This window comes from Lycium barbarum, chromosome 3 (genome assembly GCF_019175385.1).
Source record: "Lycium barbarum isolate Lr01 chromosome 3, ASM1917538v2, whole genome shotgun sequence".
NCBI classification, from domain to species: domain Eukaryota; kingdom Viridiplantae; phylum Streptophyta; class Magnoliopsida; order Solanales; family Solanaceae; genus Lycium; species Lycium barbarum.
In genome coordinates, this window is record NC_083339.1 from 11607358 (window position 1) to 11625645 (window position 18288).

At 35.5% G+C, this 18288-nt stretch overlaps 1 protein-coding gene across 1 annotated transcript; it reads left to right on the plus strand.

Annotated features, from left to right (window-relative positions):
- The first annotated feature begins 9039 nt into the window (after nt 1–9039).
- Nucleotides 9040–17480, plus strand: LOC132630353 (transcription factor MYB3R-5). The gene is made up of 9 exons (XM_060345934.1): nt 9040–9190; nt 9765–9927; nt 11799–11850; nt 12219–12276; nt 13659–13753; nt 13870–13973; nt 14361–14489; nt 14914–15847; nt 17105–17480. Exons 2-9 carry the CDS (start codon nt 9782–9784, stop codon nt 17120–17122), a joined length of 1536 nt encoding a protein of 511 aa, XP_060201917.1. The 5' UTR covers nt 9040–9190; nt 9765–9781; the 3' UTR covers nt 17123–17480.
- The last annotated feature ends 808 nt before the right edge of the window (nt 17481–18288 follow it).

Consider the following 18288-nt stretch of genomic DNA (forward strand, 5'->3'; position numbering starts at 1 on the left):
CTGGACAGAGAGAGGAGTCGTTTGGGCTTTTAGCCCGACGCCAAATGTGGAAGAAAACGAGTCCCTCGGACTCGTTTTGCGATAGTCATGCATAAAAAATTTGAAAGGGAAAGGATTAGTATCCAATCGATAAACAGAACTACGCATGTATAATATAAATAAAAAAGAGACCAGTAGATTGTATGTATATTTGAGTATATCTCGTGTATTCGCATATATATCCGATAAATAAAACTGCACATGGTGTGCACGTATACATTATCGGGCCTTGATAGTATTTTATTCAAAATCAGTGATACTTCACCAAAGTATAGCAGTCTATTCCTTTTAAGAAGGCAGCGAAGTTATAATAGCGACTATCACATCTAGTGTAGCATTTATTTTTAAGCAGAAAGGCAACAACTGTGTCGAGGTGCAGTATTTGTTCTCCCAAATGTAACAGTTTCTCAAAAGTGGTGGTAGCACATGCCTAGACAATGAAACAGTTTGGCCAAAATGCTACGGCTAATGGCAAAAAATGAAGCAGCAATTCTGTTTTCACAATGCAATAATACAGGTCTCAAAACATCATAGCAAATTGGTTCAGGCCTAAATGTGTTTAGTCTGGCTTTCCATCAACAGCAAGATAGCAACATTAAAACTGGCCTTAGCAAGGACCCAAACTGCAACATCAAACAGGTGATATCAAATGAACACTTTAAGTGCCATATTGATCATTTTAATTAACTGACTATTCCAGTTCTTAAACTAGGATCTAGATAAAGAAAGAGGAGAGCCTCAACTTACTGTTACAACTGAAACAACTGCTTAACTAAACACTCAGACATAAGAGCGAACAAAACTAATTTAAACTCCTTTTTAAGCATGCTGGAATGTAGAAACTGGATATATCTTTTAGAACAAACATAAGCTATGGTTCAAACAATCAGAGACAATTTAAAATATCCAAACATACCAAACATTTCAGTTCATTAACTTATCATAAAGGAGCATACTACACCCTTTAAAAGAGTCCAACATTTAACAGGATTCATAAGAAAACTTCACTATTCAAAATGAGACTCAAACCAATCACATCTGAAAATATACACACTGTGTTCTCATAATGGAAGACTTGGTTTGATGTCCAGGAAGTCAGGACAGGCTATTCTATATTTAATGTCTAGCATAATATAGTCATTAACAGGTTGTATTCCAACAATTCAGTGTGAACTCAAACTAAGGGGAACAACATTTAGCTAAAACATTTTGTCTACTCACATTTGAATCAAAGAAATGTACGTAGTGAAAAGGAAAAAGGGCAGACACTTTTCTAGGTAAAAAAAAAAGAAAATTGGTTTATTAAACCACTAGGTTGAGATAGTTATTTGAAAAATATTAAGCTTGATTCACTGATGAAAAATTACAAAAAAGAATTAAGATAGGGACTGATGACTTCCAGATACCCTCTCCAAAACTTAAATGATTTTCTTTTCCAAAATAGTGAACAAAACTTTATGTCAAGATAATGTTGCAAAAAAATAATAATCTTATTACATCATTTCAAAAAAAGGTTGAGATCCCATAGTACCATTAGCTAAGAGAGGGACATAAAATTATTCTACTTCCAAGTTTGGATCAGACTGAACAGGAAAAAGGACCCCCTCGATGGTTCACACTTTTCTTCAAACATGGATAGCCATAGCAAGAGACAATACAACAGTCAAAGCCACAACATTACATCTACCACAGTAAGGGACCAACAAAGCCAATAACAGACAATGCTTGAGCAGGTAACATGTAGAATATGGACTAAAATATACTTTGCGACCAGATTCAAAATAAACGACATTTAAATTTCACTAACTAATTAATTCTAGCAAGACAACATATAAGCCATGACCAACATAGAGCCAAACCAATGTATAATACATGCTTAGCATAGACAGACTAACCTGAAATAACTCTTAAGGCATGTTTAACTAAAACAAGCTATACTAACAAACTAGATCATGCCTTACTGAAAATAGATTAGGCTATATGACAACACCTAAACATATTTAATCGAATAGGACTAAACTGAGCTAATGTACAGGACTAAATAATCTAAACTAAAAAAAACTAACATACAAATAGGCTTGACTATTAAACCAAGATAAACTGACTAAACCGACATGCCTGAATCACAGGATAACGAACTGAAACAACACAAGCAAACCAAAATGCGGAAGAAATTTAAATAAAGGAAATAGAGGATTACCTGCTTCAAGTGCAGCGAAGTGGGTAAGGGGCCTTCGATTCACACTCGAACACTATCAAATCCAAACTTGCGATGCTCCGATTTACAGCAGCAACAAAGCAAACGAATATGAACTGGAACTAGTATTATTGATCCGATATTAAGATAAGATTACGACCGCTAAAGAAACTGATTTTTGAGGAGTTCTATGCGCTAAACAGGCTTGTATTTTAGAGATCTCTCGGGATTTCGAAGAAAACAAAAGAAGACTTGTTTTCAGAACTTGATTTTCAAGGGGGTTTTTTTGCTATTCCATCCTCGATTCCTCTCCGACCCGAAACGATAGTAAAAGCAAAAAATAAAAAGGGACGACTCTGGTACTTTGACTGAATCTTAAGAAAATATAAAAAATTGATTACGACGACTATTTTTGGAGAAATTGAGGCGATTCAGGAACTCGTCTTTCTTATCAGGGAAATCTGGTTTTTTTATTTCAGCCCCCTATTTATAGGGTTTGGTGTTGAATAAGAGAAAGAGGGCAGGAGCGGAAGAGAGAGAGAGGAGCAGGGGACAGGGTGAAATGGGGGCGGCAGAAGCGTGGGGGGACAAGACGGAGTGGGGTGGCAGTGGCGTGGAGGGAACGATGAGAGAGTGGGGGTAACGTGGGGAGTGGAGGCGGCAGAGGGAGTGGGGGTGTCAGAGGGCACTGTGGGAGTGATGGGCAAAAAAAAAAAGGGGAAAGGGGAGAGAAGAGAGAGAAGGGCGGCGACTGAAAAAAATGGAAGGAAACCCTAAGGGTTTCCTTTTTGTTTTGAACGAATTGGGCCGTCGGGTCTGGTTGGTGGTGTGGGCTGGACCGGGTTTAATGGGTAATGGGCTGGTCCGAAAATGTTGGTTAATTATTTGGGCTGGGGTGAATTAAATTGGGCTGGTAAATTAAAATGATGCCAGGTGAATTAAAATGTGGACTGGTTTTGTGTATTGGTCCGAAAATAGTATGAGTTGATTGGGCTACTACATTTAAATAAAAGACCTATTTAAGTAACTTGTGTTAAAATATTACTTAATATAAAATATGCAATTATTAGTGCTCAGAAAAAAATGGCGTTGTAATAGCCATGCAATAGTATTTCGAAAATTCACAGTAAATAAACACTATTATCTAATTATGCAAAGATAAATGCGATGCGTGTGCGTAAGCTGGTAAAATACCGAAATGATAAAAATTATGAATTATAGTAATAATAATAATAATAATAATAATAATGGTAATAATAATAATAATAATAATAATAATAATAATAATAATAATAATAATAATAACAATAATGATAATAATGGCTAGTAACTGTAATAGAATAATGAAACGCCGGTATTGATAAGAGGCTAGTAATTATAGTAAAATATAATATATATATTTTTTAATTTTCCAAAAATATTAGAAGCGTAAATAGGTATTTCGGAGAAGAGGCGGGACAAAATTGGGTGTCAACAATGCTGATAGCTGGCTCATTGAAGGAGACTTCAATGAAATTCTTAGAACCATTGATAAGTTTGGAGGCAACCCCATTAACCATAATAGATCTAGAACCTTTTGGAATTGCATTAACCATTGTAAACTAGTGGACCTAGGTTTTAAAGGTAGTATATATACCTGGACTAACAACAGATATAGAAATAGGCAAAACCTCATCTTAGAAAGACTTGATAGATGTTTTGCCAATAATGCATGGATTCACCTATTCCCAGATGCTACTGTAACACACCTCCCTGGAACTCATTCAGACCATTGTCCTCTACTAGTAAAGCTCACTAGGACCAACCTGGACCCTAGAAACAAACCTTTCAGACTAGAGACCATGTGGTTTCATCACCCAGATTTTAGTAATATTGTCAAACAATGTTTTGAACACTCTCCAAACCTCTTCACCTCCACTACCACCTTCCAAGACATCATCATTAATTGGACCAAAGAGGTGTTTGGCAATATTTTTTATCAAAAGAAAAAGATTTTAGCAAGATTAGAGGGTTTGCAGAAATCCCTCAACTACCCTTACAACACCTTTCTCCAAACCCTGGAACAAAACCTCATAAAAGACTATGATGACGTTCTGAAGCTTGAGCATGAGTTCTGGAGACTAAAATCTAGAATCAATTGGCTTACTAAAAAGGATGCCAACACAAAATTCTTCCACACTTCTACCCTAAATAGGAGGAGGAGGAGGATCCTAGCCCTTAAAGATGATGTAGGAAATTATATACAAGAAAAAAGTGCCATCAAAGAATCCATATCCAATTTTTATCAACAACTCTTCACCACTGAGCATTACACCTCCCCTATCAATCATAGCATAAATCCCTCTAATAGAGCTAATCTCTCTGAAGAAGATAAATAAATGTTGAGCTCCCCTTTAACTATCAAAGAGATCAAAAATGTTATTTTCTCCTTCAAGCCTACCAAGGCCCCTGGACCTGATGGAATGCATCCCTTATTCTATCAGAAATTCTGGCCTATACTCCAAGAGCCTATCATCCATTTCTGTAAAAGAGTTTTCAAAACCCAAACTATGGATGAAGCTGTTAACCAGACCAATCTGTGCCTTATTCCTAAGTGTGCCAATGCCACTACCCTAAAAGCTTCAGACCAATTGGCCTTTGCGACACCCAATACAAAATAATCACTAAGATTATTGTCCGTAGAATGAAACCTCAAATCATAGGACATAACCAAGCCAGCTTCCTAACTGGTAGAAGAGCTGCTGACAATGCCATTATAGTCCAAGGATATATCAATAACTTTAAGCACATCAAGGGTAGAAATGCTAGCATGATTTTAAAAATTGACCTAGAGAAAGCCTTTGACAGATTAGAGTGGTCTTTCATTATAGACACTTTGCTCTACTTCAACTTCCCCCAAGACATGACTAACCTCATCATGTCCTGCATCTCCACTTCTACTATCTCTATTCTTGTCAATGGAGGAAAAACTGACCCTTTCAAACCTTCTAGGGTATTAGACTTGGAGATCCACTATCACTCTACCTTTTCATCCTTTGTATGGAAAGACTTGGTAGAAAAATTAATTATGAGGTTGACATACTGAACTAGACTCCTATAGCCACTTGTAGGACTGGACCTAAGCTCTCCCATCTCTTCTTTGCAGATGAGCTTACTCTCTTTTCCAGAGCCTATGAGAGAAATTGCAACACCATTATAGATACCCTCAACATTTTCAACCTCTACTCTGGCTAAAAAGTCAACTTCACAAAGTCAAAAGTCATCTTCTCCAAGAATTGTTGCACAGATGACATGAACACCTACTCAACCTGTTTAGGTATAAGAACTAGCACCACTTTTGGTAAACATTTAGGTTTTCCCATTCTCCACCAAAGAGCCAAAAATGTTGACTTCCAGTTTGTCATTGATAACCTTAACAATAAACTAGCTAGGTGGAAAACTAAATTCCTTAACATAGCTGGCGGAACTACTCTAGCTAAAGCTTCTCTTAGTAGCATTCCTAACCATATCATGCAGTACATAAAACTGCCTAGCAAAATCAATAAGAGCATAGACAGAATTCAGGAGAATTTTGTATGGGGAACCACTGCTGAGAAAAAGAATATCCATCTAGTTAGATGGCAAACCATTACTAGACCTAAGCATGAAGGTGGTTTAGGTATGCAAAAAACTGATATAAAAACAAAAGCTATTCTAACTGGCCTCACCTGGAGACTCTTGAAGAACCCCAACTCCCTTTGGGCCTCCACCTTGATTGCTAAAAATACCATAACCAACAATAGAACCCAGACCTCTACTACTTGGAAATATATTCTAGAAGGATATAATTACTGCAGACAAGCTACTCAATGAGTTGCCAACAAAGGCAACCAAGTAAAATTCTGGACTGATTGTTGGATCCCCAACAGCCCTAGTCTAAGAGAACTCATCCATGGACCCCTAAATAGGAATGAGGAAGAACTCACTGTCTTAGAAATCAGACAGGAAGGAGAATGGAACCTGTCTTGCCTTTCCTTTGAAATTCCCTCCAGTATCAAAAACCTTATCAAGAATACTTTCCATACCACTTCTATCAATGGTGAGGACTTCAATCACTGGAGATTAACTAGTAATGGCATCTTCACAACCAAAAGTGCCTATTACTTCCTTAACAACAGCCAGGACAGACCCATTCAATCCCATACCCTGAACTTTAATTGGATTTGGAAAATCAGAGCCCCTAACAAGATCAGATTTTTCTTCTGGCACCTAAGTCAAAATAGGCTCCCCACTGCCTATTTCCTACACTCTATTGGTTTCAACATCAGCCCCCATTACAAAGAATGTGGATATCTAACTGAGGATCTCAATCACATTTTCTTTGAATGCCATGTTAGCAAACAATTCTGGCAATAAGCTAGACAGCACAACAGCAATGCCACTATCACGGGCAATGCCTTTAGTAATATGGACAATTTCATCAACAACTGGAAAAGGATTAGAAGAAAGGATTTTGACCACTTGATCACTTGGGAACATCTTTTTCCTTTCTGCTTCTGGGGAATTTGGTTAAACAGAAATTCCAACCTCTTAAATAACAAACATGATCAGCCATCCTTTCCAAACTTATATAGTCAAGTCATAGAATTCTCCCTAGTTGGCACCCCTAGTAAAGGGACTAGGACCAAAGCTCTCATCTTTATTAAATGGGAACCTCCTGAACCTCAGAAGTTTAAGTTGAACACTGACGGCTCTTGTAAGGGCAATCTTGGGGTAGGAGGGATTGGTGGAGTCATTAGAGATAGTTAAGGAAACTGGGTAATTGAGTTTATGAAAGGGTTGCCTCATACTACTAATAACCATGCTGAACTAACAAGTCTTATGCAGGGACTACGTATGGCAGTGGATCATAATCTAACTCCTATTGAGATTAACACTGACTCCACAGAGGTAATTACCACATTCCTTATAATCCTATTATCTTTGAATGCAGGTCCTTACTCATGGCACTGGGTCTTCCTGAACTGAAGCATTGCTATCGCGAGCAGAACCAAGTAGCAGATATGCTGGCAAAGGAGGGTGGAAAACAACAGCTTTTTGATGGGCCTCAAATTTTGTCTACGCCTCCAGTTTTTGTTAATAGTATTGTTTTGGCCAATATGTAAGGCGTTTTGCATCAAAGACAAGTCTTTGTAAGTAATGAACCTAGGCGGGATGTTTTCCCGGAACAATTTGATGGCAGAAATGCCATAACAATTATGTAGTTTTTTGTAGATTATCAGTAGTATCTATTTCACCAAAAAAAAAAGTAAATATAAATGACACTTTACCTGTTACTACAAAACACTATTCTAATTCTTATCTAATCCAAAATCACTTATAAGCCTTGTCGCCAGATAATATCTTTCCTGCTTCCATAATTATCATATACTCAACCACTATGATTGACATTGCAATAACAAACACTATCAAGTCAAAATAAAAGATGCTAATGGGGATCAGGAAAGTACCAGCAAAATCATAACTTATATTTTTTTGCAATTGCCTCAAAATAAGGAAAATGATTTAAAATTTTAAATGAACTGGTACAAAATATATTGCATTCATAACCAATATATAGTTTATGCAAAACTTTATGCCAGCGGTATCGTTTTATTGTCATAATTTAATTCGTTTATGAGTTTAAATTCGAGGCAGTGAGACTTTAATAAGACAGTACTTTTGTTTCAAACCAATATTTTCTTTACATTATCTTTCAAGCAATGTCAATCTATTGTATGTGTCTCCAGAAAAAAATGTTGTGTACATATATGCATTTAATTATAAATAGGCTGAAGTGGTTAAAACACCTCTAAACTTGACACGTTTTGCAACTTCAGTCCCCAAACTATTGATGGACTTCAAGACACCTCTAAACTCGGTTAAATGGGTTTTATTACGCCCCCGTGTTAGGCCACCTTAGCAACGTGAATCCACACGCTGTCCAATTGGTATTTTCTTGTTGTGCCATGTGGCAACACGGGGTGAAGTTAAATTCAGTTGGCCAAGTTTAGGGGTTTCTTGAAGTCTATCAATAGTTTGGGGACTGAAGTTGCAAAACGTGCCAAGTTCAGGGGCGTTTTAATCATTTCAGCTTTATAAATATGATCTCTTGGCCTCTTACAATTTGAATAAAAGAAAATAAATTTTTCAGATCTCTTATGTGTTTTTTTCAAATATTTTATGTGTAAAAATTAAAAATCTCTTGTAAAAGAGTCATAAAACTAAAAAAAGTTTGTAAAGGGCCAAATTCTTTTTTTGCTTATCAAGTTTTGATTAATAAAACATACTTTCTCCGTATCAATTTGTTTGTTTTAGTTTGACTCAACATGGAGTTTAAGAAAATAAAAAAACTTTTGAATCTTATGGTCTTAAACTAAAGATGTGTGTAATGTACCATAACATCCTTTAAATACCGCAGTCTTAACTATGTATTTGGTGTAAAGAGTTACTAAATATATAAAATAACATTTTTTAAAAACAAATTGAAACGGAGAAAATATATCAGATAAATATATTTAATATTAATACAAAGTTTGAACCAAAACCATTGGCCCGTGATTTAAATCTGTACCATTTATTTTTAATCTAACAGTCCACATTTACCCGGGAAGAATAAAGTAAACAAGTTGGACATTTTAATATATCAGTAGTATCTGTTTAACCAAAAAAAAAAAAAAGGTTTGGACATTTATTAATCCCACAAAGTGTGCCGTTTGATGTTCAAACTTTTTGTCTCTTAACGTGCCCAATAGAACCGTTAACGCCGTTGCAGCACAAATAGTAAAATTGTAACGGCACCGTCAAATAACGCTTACTCCATCCATATATTCGTTATGTACAAAATATTTTTATAAATATTACTATGAAGGAAACAAAATATTTATTCTTTTGCTTGTCATTCAACGGGCAAGGTTTACTCACTATAGCAACTCTGTAAGATTTTTTTTAAAAATTTATTTAGCTGAATTATTGTAACTTGTTAGCTATTACAGGTTTGTTTATTGTTGGATTCTTCAAAGTTTCGTTTTTTATTTCATTTACTTATTGACTGGTTTTTGTGATCAATTTTAGCTTTAGTTTTTATCTTATTTAACTTGATTTTGGTTAATTTCAAGTGGGGTTTGATTGTTTTTTGATGAGTATAAAGTTTGGGATTGGATTCTTGAATTTTTTTCGTGAAAGTTTTGTTTTTTATTTATTTTTTGACTGGTTTGTGATCAATTTTAGCTTTGATTTCATCTTATGTAACTTGATTTTGGTTAATTTCAAGTGGGGTTTGGTTATTTTATTGATGTGTGTAAAGTTTGAGATTGTGTTGTTTTCTAAGTTGATAAGGAAAATGAGTTTTTGGGATCTGGGATTGCTTATATTCCAATATTGTGTTACAAAGTTACTTATGTGGTTCATTATTGGGATTTTAGGAGTTGTACTTAGTTGGGTTTTTGTTTTCTTTGAATTTGTTGATGGTTTTACTTGTTTGCTTATTTTGCTATTGGTGATTATGAAGGCTATGGTAAGAGGAAAATGGATGAATTGAAAGTGGAGGAATGTTGTACTGAGAATAAGCAATCAGCTGTTGCTTCGAGCTCATCGGTTTCTGAAAATAGTGGTAGTGTTACTTTAACGTCACCGGCAGTATCTAGCCCAACTCCTACATCACCGACTCACAGGTATTGTTTAACTTTGGTAAGCTGAGTAATGAGTAGAATTGCGCCTCGTAAAGTTGGTTCTTAATTCTCGTAAGTTCATATTTGGTTTTAACAAAATTCATGTTTACTTCTTTTAGTATTCCGGCTTAAAGTTTGGGATCTTCCTAAATAGCATCTCTGTGCATGTTGTTGTATAATACATAATTATCTTTTCACGCCTTAATTTATATACTCCCTCCATTTCAATTTATATGAACCCATTTGACTGGGCACGACATTTAAGAAAGAGGGAAGACTTTTGAAACTTGTGGTTCAAAATAAGCCTTGAAAATTTGTGTGGCTGTAAATCATTCATAAAGTGAATTTGTTTCCAAATTAGGAAAGAGGTCATTCATTTTGGCACGGACTAAAAAGGAAATAGGTTCAAACAAATTGAAACAGAGGGAGTATCATTTATGGATAAGATTAGAATTTAGAACTAACTATGACCACGTGAGCGCACAAAGCATAGTTGATCCCCCAGAGGCGAATGCGAATTCAATGGTTCTGGATTTTAGAACGACGACTTCAAGTGGTAATAAATGGATTCTATAATTAATATTTATACATGTTTAATGAATTTCTTAACACAAATACACTGTTTGAGGACCACGTGAGCGCACAAAGCATAGTTGATCCCCAGAGGCGAATTCAACTTTATGGTTCTGAATTTAGAACGACGACTTCAAGTGGTAATAAATGGATTCTATAATTAATATCTATACATATTTAATGAATTTCTTAACACAAATACACTGTTTGAGGACCACGTGAGCGCACAAAGCATAGTTGATCCCCAGAGGCGAATTCAACTTTTTAGAACGACGACTTCAAGTGGTAATAAATGGATTCTATAATTAATATTTATACATATTTAATGAATTTCTTAACACAAGTACACTGTTTGAGCAAAAGTTACTTGGTCCGGACGAATCCGCATCCGGTCTTCTAACTCCGCCTTTGCTGGTCCCGACCGTGGATAAAGGAAGAGGATTGCGGTAGGTTGATAGTCAATGTAGAACTAGTTAAACTATGATGAATCCTCTGAATAATGAACTTGAATAGAGCTAGTGGATGCAGGGAGATCATTAGCCCAACCTAATGAATTTGTAATGGAGGCATATTTGATTGTTGTGAACAAGAGTCAAACTGAGTCGAATCCATTTCGAGACATAAGAAAGTGATTGAACTACAGAAAGACATGTTAGGGTTTGCCCTGAATTTCCTACCTTATTTAGATTCTACCATAATTGTGTTTTACTCCAAAAAGGATTTCTTAGTAGAAAAGGTTTTCTTTGTGGAAAAGGATTGTATCATATTTATCCCTTTTCTTGGAGGAGAAGTTTTGGATTTCTATAAATAGAGGATCCTTTTTTCTCACAAAAAAAAAAAAAAAAAAATCCACAATGTAGTCCTTAAAGAGTTTTGTTTAGGGGGAGATTATTCTCTCAATAGATTTATGCTTTTATTTTTATTTTTTCATATGTAGGCCAGTTGGCCAAATCATATAATAAATAATATTATGCTTATTTTAGTATAGTTCTTTTTGTCATCTGATTTATTGACGTTCGAGGTTTGATTATTTTGATCCCAACAAGACATTGCCTAATTTTCAAGCTTTATGTAGAAGAACTATTACTGAAAATGTCCTGGTCAGCAATATCCAATAATAACTAACTGGTTGATGCCTTCTACTATCTTTTGCATCCCAGTAAAAAGCAGACTGACAATCACTTGATGCAAATTACTCAACGATAGGGATTCTGTGATATTATGTATTTTGTGCTAGTTCGCAAGTCTGGACTGAAAATTGAAAATTTATACTTTGTGCTTCTTTTGCGTGAATTTTGCAGGAGAACCACTGGTCCAATTAGGCGAGCAAAGGGTGGTTGGACTCCTGAGGAGGTGAATAGAATTCTTTATATTCCTAATAAATAATCTCTTCTGCAAGATATCTTAATAGCCTAAATGCCTAAGCTATAGTTTACTTGATTTTAAAAATTTCAAGTTATCGATACATTGGGTATGTTGTTGTTGACAGTGGATAATCTAATCGTTACTGGTAAAAGTTAGATTGGAACAGTTTGTTTTTGGCGTAATGAGTTGTGCATGTAGAATTGTTGATGCTTCTACAACCCTCATTATTATTGTTGTTGTACACCAGTTGGATTTTCCTTATAATTGTTTTTTTTTTTTGGTTAAATAGCAAGTTCAGCTTTTGGTTTTGCTTCTTGGAATTACGTGTTGATTCGATAAAATCTCCTGTGCCACAGGATGATACTTTGAAAAGGGCTGTTTCAGTTTACAGAGGGAAATGTTGGAAGAAAATAGGTATTATCTCTTAGCTAGTCTCTTTGGTAGCAATTTCAAATAGGACAATATTGTGCTACAAGTGTTAGCTTCACAGGAGGCAATTTGTTTCACCTTGACATGGCCAGATGCTTTAAATTGAATAGGTGTCTGACGTGGAAATATTGCTATAGGACTTAAATGATGATGACATTCAATGTACGTGATCATTGCTTGGTCTTAGTCATGAATATATTGCCATTTAATCTTTGATGGATTTTTGTCTGGGTGCCATAATGATCTTAGTGCATCTTTGATGACATGCCAAGTTAATATATTCATGCATGTTGTTGCTTACATGTTTTAGTTGTTTAGATCTAAGCTTGATTTGGCATTTGTTTATGCAATTTAGATGGGGAAAAGGGTCAAATTTGCCATGCACTATTTGAAAATTCAGCAACTTTGCCTTCCGTTAGACTTTTGATTTAATATTACCCTGCCATTAGGAAAAAAGTCTTATTTTTTTCCCTTGATCCATAATGACGCTTCAAGCTAAGGGATATTTTAAACCCTGGTAAAAAGATTGACGCTTCAATCTAAGGGAAATTTTAAATCCTGGTATAAAGATTAACATGTAATTTGGACCTTTTCTTTTGTAAAATTTGGACATGTAGAATCCACCCATTTCACGATGGAGCTTCATTAATGACAAGGACAAATACTAGACTATTTGCTAAGTGCAAGGGTATGGATGGACCAGAAGTGTAACATAGGGCAATATTGAGCAATTTTGAATATTACATGGGCAAATTTGGATATCATTGCAGTCATCCTCTCTCCCTCGTGCTTTTCTTTTCATGTTTCAAATTTTAGCCTTAATAGAGTTGTGCTTGTAATTTGAAATAAAATTCAAAATTTGGAAATGACGAAGGCTATATCGATGTTCTTCAAGCAGATTCTTCAACTTAGATTACTAGTTAGTAGAAGGATCTTTTTTTAATTTTATTTTTATAACGGTGCTTTTCTTGTCAACCTGTGTGTACCTAGATTATAACATCGGCTACTGCTACCTACCAGCATAGGTACCGGATAATCTGTCCACCAAGGCATAGTTAGATGGGAAAAAACCATCTAGTGTTTTTGTCTTGGTTGGGATTTGAATCCTAGTCTCCAAAATTTGCACCCACTTCATTGATCATTAGGCGACGATCTTGGGTGCTTGGTAGCAGGAAATTATAGCTTGTATCAAAGGATAGATCTTTAACTTTGTTGAACTCTGAAGTCTTAATTTTTTGTGCAATTTGTCAGTCAGTCCAAGTGGCTATCATCTTATGTATGACGGATTCTTATTGGATTCTCGGGGTAACATACGGTATCCACTCAACTAAATATGTTATTTTAGCCAATTATTGATTCACATGCAGCTGAGTTTTTCCCGGATAGATCAGAAGTGCAATGTCTGCATCGCTGGCAGAAGGTTCTCAATCCAGAACTTGTTAAAGGACCCTGGACTCAGGAGGTATGTTTGCTTCTACTTTAGTTGCCTTCTGCATTTATCTCATAACCTAGATTGTGCTTGGACTATCTGGATGATTTCTGATACTTTCCAACTCTTACTGGTGAACTTGTTAACAGGAGGATGATAAGATTATTGAACTGGTCGCTAAGTATGGGCCTATAAAATGGTCTGTCATAGCTAAAGCGTTGCCTGGTCGAATAGGGAAGCAATGCCGTGAGAGGTATATATATGGAATGTATTGCCTTTGCTAGGATTCCGCTGAATAAGTTGTATTAACGAAGGTTAATTGTTTTACCACCAACTTTGCCTTCCGTTGTTGATTTATTACCCAACTTAGTAAGAGTTAATCTGCTGACAACTTTCCTTCTGTTTTTAGCTTTAATTGCTATGGCTTCAGTAGTGCATCCCTACCGATCTTGCTCCCAATAAGAGTACTTTTTTTTTTCCTTTTTTCACATGGACAATTCTTAAAATTCATAGTGAATTCTTTGTTTTCATGTTCTTTTTTAGGCACTCGTCTTTGTTTGTCTGAGAGTCTGTCGGATAATAAAGCCTACTATCTGATTGATTGTTAGGGGTTAATGATTATTGCTTTAAATTTGATCAGATGGCACAATCATTTGAATCCCAATATCAGAAAAGATGCTTGGACACTGGAGGAGGAACGAGCACTCATAGAAGCGCATCGGATCCATGGTAACAAGTGGGCTGAAATTGCTAAAGTTTTGCCTGGAAGGTAATAAATTCAGCATAAAGATTGAATCTCTTTAGGTAGATTCAACAATAGCTGTAACCTAAGAGAAGAATTAGTAGTTTTTTCATTCAGCTGGATAAAGAGAGAAGATATCTGAATAGTTTCCATAGTGAGAGCCTTTTTATTAGAAAGTTACTTTCTCAGTTCCATATTATGTTAGTAGTTTCTTTGAATATTGTTTAGTCAAACATTTCCTAAATAGTTTGAACTTCTAAAAACTATGGTTTATAGTACTTTTATATAGCTTGTAATATGTTAAAATTTATTTTCCGTCTTTGAGCCTTTTGTGTGTCTACAATTATAGCCTATAAAGGAATTCGCAAGAGTGTCGAATCAATTCATAGTACCAGACATGTCTCTGGTTAACTTCATTTCTTGCTCATTCCCGGACCTAAATTTTATACAGGACTGATAATGGAATCAAGAATCATTGGAATAGCTCTTTGAGGAAAAAGTTAGACTTTTATTTAGCTACTGGAAACCTTCCACCTGCTACTAGGGACAGCCTTCAAAATGGAACAACTAAAGCCGAAGAGTTACTAGTTTGCTCAAATAAAACATCAGAAGCCGCTGAAGTAGCAGAAATCAGTGCTTCAAATGGTGGTCCTCAAACTGAGTCCACTGATTCTGAAGTCGTCAGGTTGGAAGCTCAATCACGAGAAGTAAATGCAATTCAACACATCAAACCAAGTACAGAATCAGAAAACAGGCAGAGAGTAGATAGTGAAGTAGATGGATTAAAAGTTTTTGAAGCGCTGTTTCCTTGTGAAATCCCTACATGTGGTACGTTATACTATGAACCACCAAGTTCAGAAAGTTGTACTCCACTGGATTCATATCTTCTAAATATCCGCTGGGCGGCACAATGTGAATCCGATGCAAGTCCAAGCCCGTCCGCAAACGGTTTCTTCACTCCACCTAGTACAAAGGGTAGTAGCCGATATGCACAAACTCCTGAATCTGTACTGAGAATTGCTGCTAGAAGCTTCCCAAATACGCCTTCCATATTAAGGAAGAGGAAACTTTTGACGCCAACTACTAATAAAGTGGGGAAGGCAGATGGAGATTTCTGCAAGGACAAACCTACTGATGCGCGTGACGAGATCCAAGTCGACAGCTCAGAGAAATCTAGCATGCATAATGGAGTTCTTTCTAGAAATTCTTCCAATGATATTGGTCTGTGCAACGGTCAAGCATTTAATGCCTCTCCTCCCTATCGAATAAGGTCTAAACGAACATCTATCTTCAAGTCTGTGGAGAAGCAGCTTCAGTTTGCATTCAACAACGAGATGCATGATACAACTGCTAATGATATATCACAGGCAGCCAAGAAGGATACAGTAAGTTCCATCTTTTCCTTTTTCTTCTCTTTTCTTTTTGTCCCTTCGTTTTTGGACGAGTTTGGAGTTGGGTGGCTGGGGGAAAAACAAACTAGGGATTTTTCAATTTTGACCAGTCCGCCGAAATTAACTACGGGTGCTAGCCAAAATATACAAAACATATACATTGGTTATGTATATTGTATGTATATTTATGCATACAATATGTCTATTATTGTATATTTGTACTTAATATACAAAACGTATAGCTATTATTTTTTATGATGGTACAAAAAGGTAATTATCCCAACAAACTAATTGCCATGGTATAGCTGTCCCTCGTTCTCCTTACACTCTGTGGTGTGTAGAATATCATGTTTTTCCATATTAAGAATTTTTCTCTCTCAACATTTTAGTGCCCAAATTATCTTAAAGTGAAGAATCTGTTTCCGAAACAGTTGATTGGGTAAAATTTTGGATATCAATATGCATTTCATGTGTTTGAGTATAGGTAGGGATGTTTTTGGCTGTAAGTGGGCAAAACATGGGAATTGGGAAAAAGGAAACAAGGGATAACAGTAGAAATTATTGAAATGCATCTCTTTGACACAACTTTTTTTTTTTTTTTTTTTTTTATAACTAAAAAATTCAATTTCCAATAAGATAGTTCACTTGACAAAGTTCGATAAATTATCATGAGTAGCATTATTTGAGATGCTATACGAAACAAGTAAAAGGATCTAACTTCCATTTTGAGAAAACAGTCAAGCATAGAGTATTCTTTACCTTTTAGCAAGTGAATGAGATATTACTTTTAGCTAATCTTTCTTTATATGCACCTGACATTCTTGTATAGCCGGCCACCAAAATAATAGCCGGCAAATGTATATTTTTTGTATATTATTGTATATATATAATATACACATTTTATGTATATTTTTTTGGTATATGTGGCTAGCGATTATATTATTTTAGGCGAGCAGCCAAATGTGTAACTCTTCCTCTATTTAAAGGACGCCACATCCGGATCTTCTTTTGCTGCTTCAGCTACTGGCAGCACTAACCGAGTTTTCTGATATTCAACTTCCACATTTTGGTGCCATGTTTTCTGACATACATTCTTGTAGACTTGCCTATCTCTGAACACAATTCTAAGTTAGTTGTTCTTTGGATTGGACCTTCATATGTAGACAAATGGGATGCTAATAGTGTAATGCAAATTGCAAAATATTATCTCCTCATGAATGAGCTTTCTAACAGGATCTTTTGGTTGACCAGGATACGGAGGTGGAATAAACGCTGACCACTCGCGATTTCTAACATTGGCTACTAATTCGCATGGAATGGAGGTTCAGAGGCAATCAGTAAACATCAGAAGAAATTTTAGACACCTCTTGAAACGTCAAAGGACTCGATCTTCCAGATACAGTTTTGTTAATTGTTAGGTGTACAAAGATTCTCTTAGCTTGCATCGGTTATGTGCAGGTTATTGGCTATTGGTTATTCATAGATGTTACAGGAGATTTCTATTATACGTTGAAAAATTGTTATAGCTGCAATTGATTTGTACAGAAGTGCTTGAAATAGGTATGTGGAATAGTTTTACATTGATAATAGTTGCTTAATAAGAAGGTTTCAGGTAAGCTTATAAGTTTGTCATACTAGCTTATAAACATTTTTTAAAATTTATTTATGCGTTTGGTAAACATTTAAATTGATTATAAGCCAAAAACCCCAACTTATGACTTCTCAATTTATAAGCACTTTTAGTTTGATCAAGTATTCTAATAATTCATCCCTTATATTTTCTCTTATTTTTAAAATATTCTTCCTATAATAGGGGACTCATACTCCCTCTGCATTGCATTTTCATCGTTTATTCTTGTATACTTTTCATTTTATAATTTTTAAAAATAATTAAGGAAATATTCATCATTTTGCAAGAAAAATGGTAATCAACAATTTTTAACCGAACGCATCAACGGTGTATTATAAATTGTAGTACTTCTATCCAAGCGTCTATCCAAGCGTGTGACATTTTCAATACTAAAAGGCGTTTTTAAACGCTTTACTCCCTCAGTCCCATTTTTTATGGCACCATTTGACGAGTCCGGAACCAAAATGCCTTAAAAAAAACATTTTGAACTAAAATATCCCAACAAAAAAAAAAAGTTACCAAAGTATCTTTAGCGCAGTATTTTACTGCGCTATAGCACTTGACGGAGACGGAGCCGTTAAGTGCTATAACGCAGTATTTTACTGCGCTATACAAAACTTTCTCTCACCTATAACGCAGTAATACTGCGTTATAGGAGTCCGCCATTTTCAATAACACCACATTTTCACTCCTCTCTACGTAGTTTATTTTTTTTTTACGTAGTTTAGCCGTATATTAATCATGCTTTGAGATTCCGGAACTTCAATATTTTATATAGAACTCTAGTTATATTTGTACAATTAAT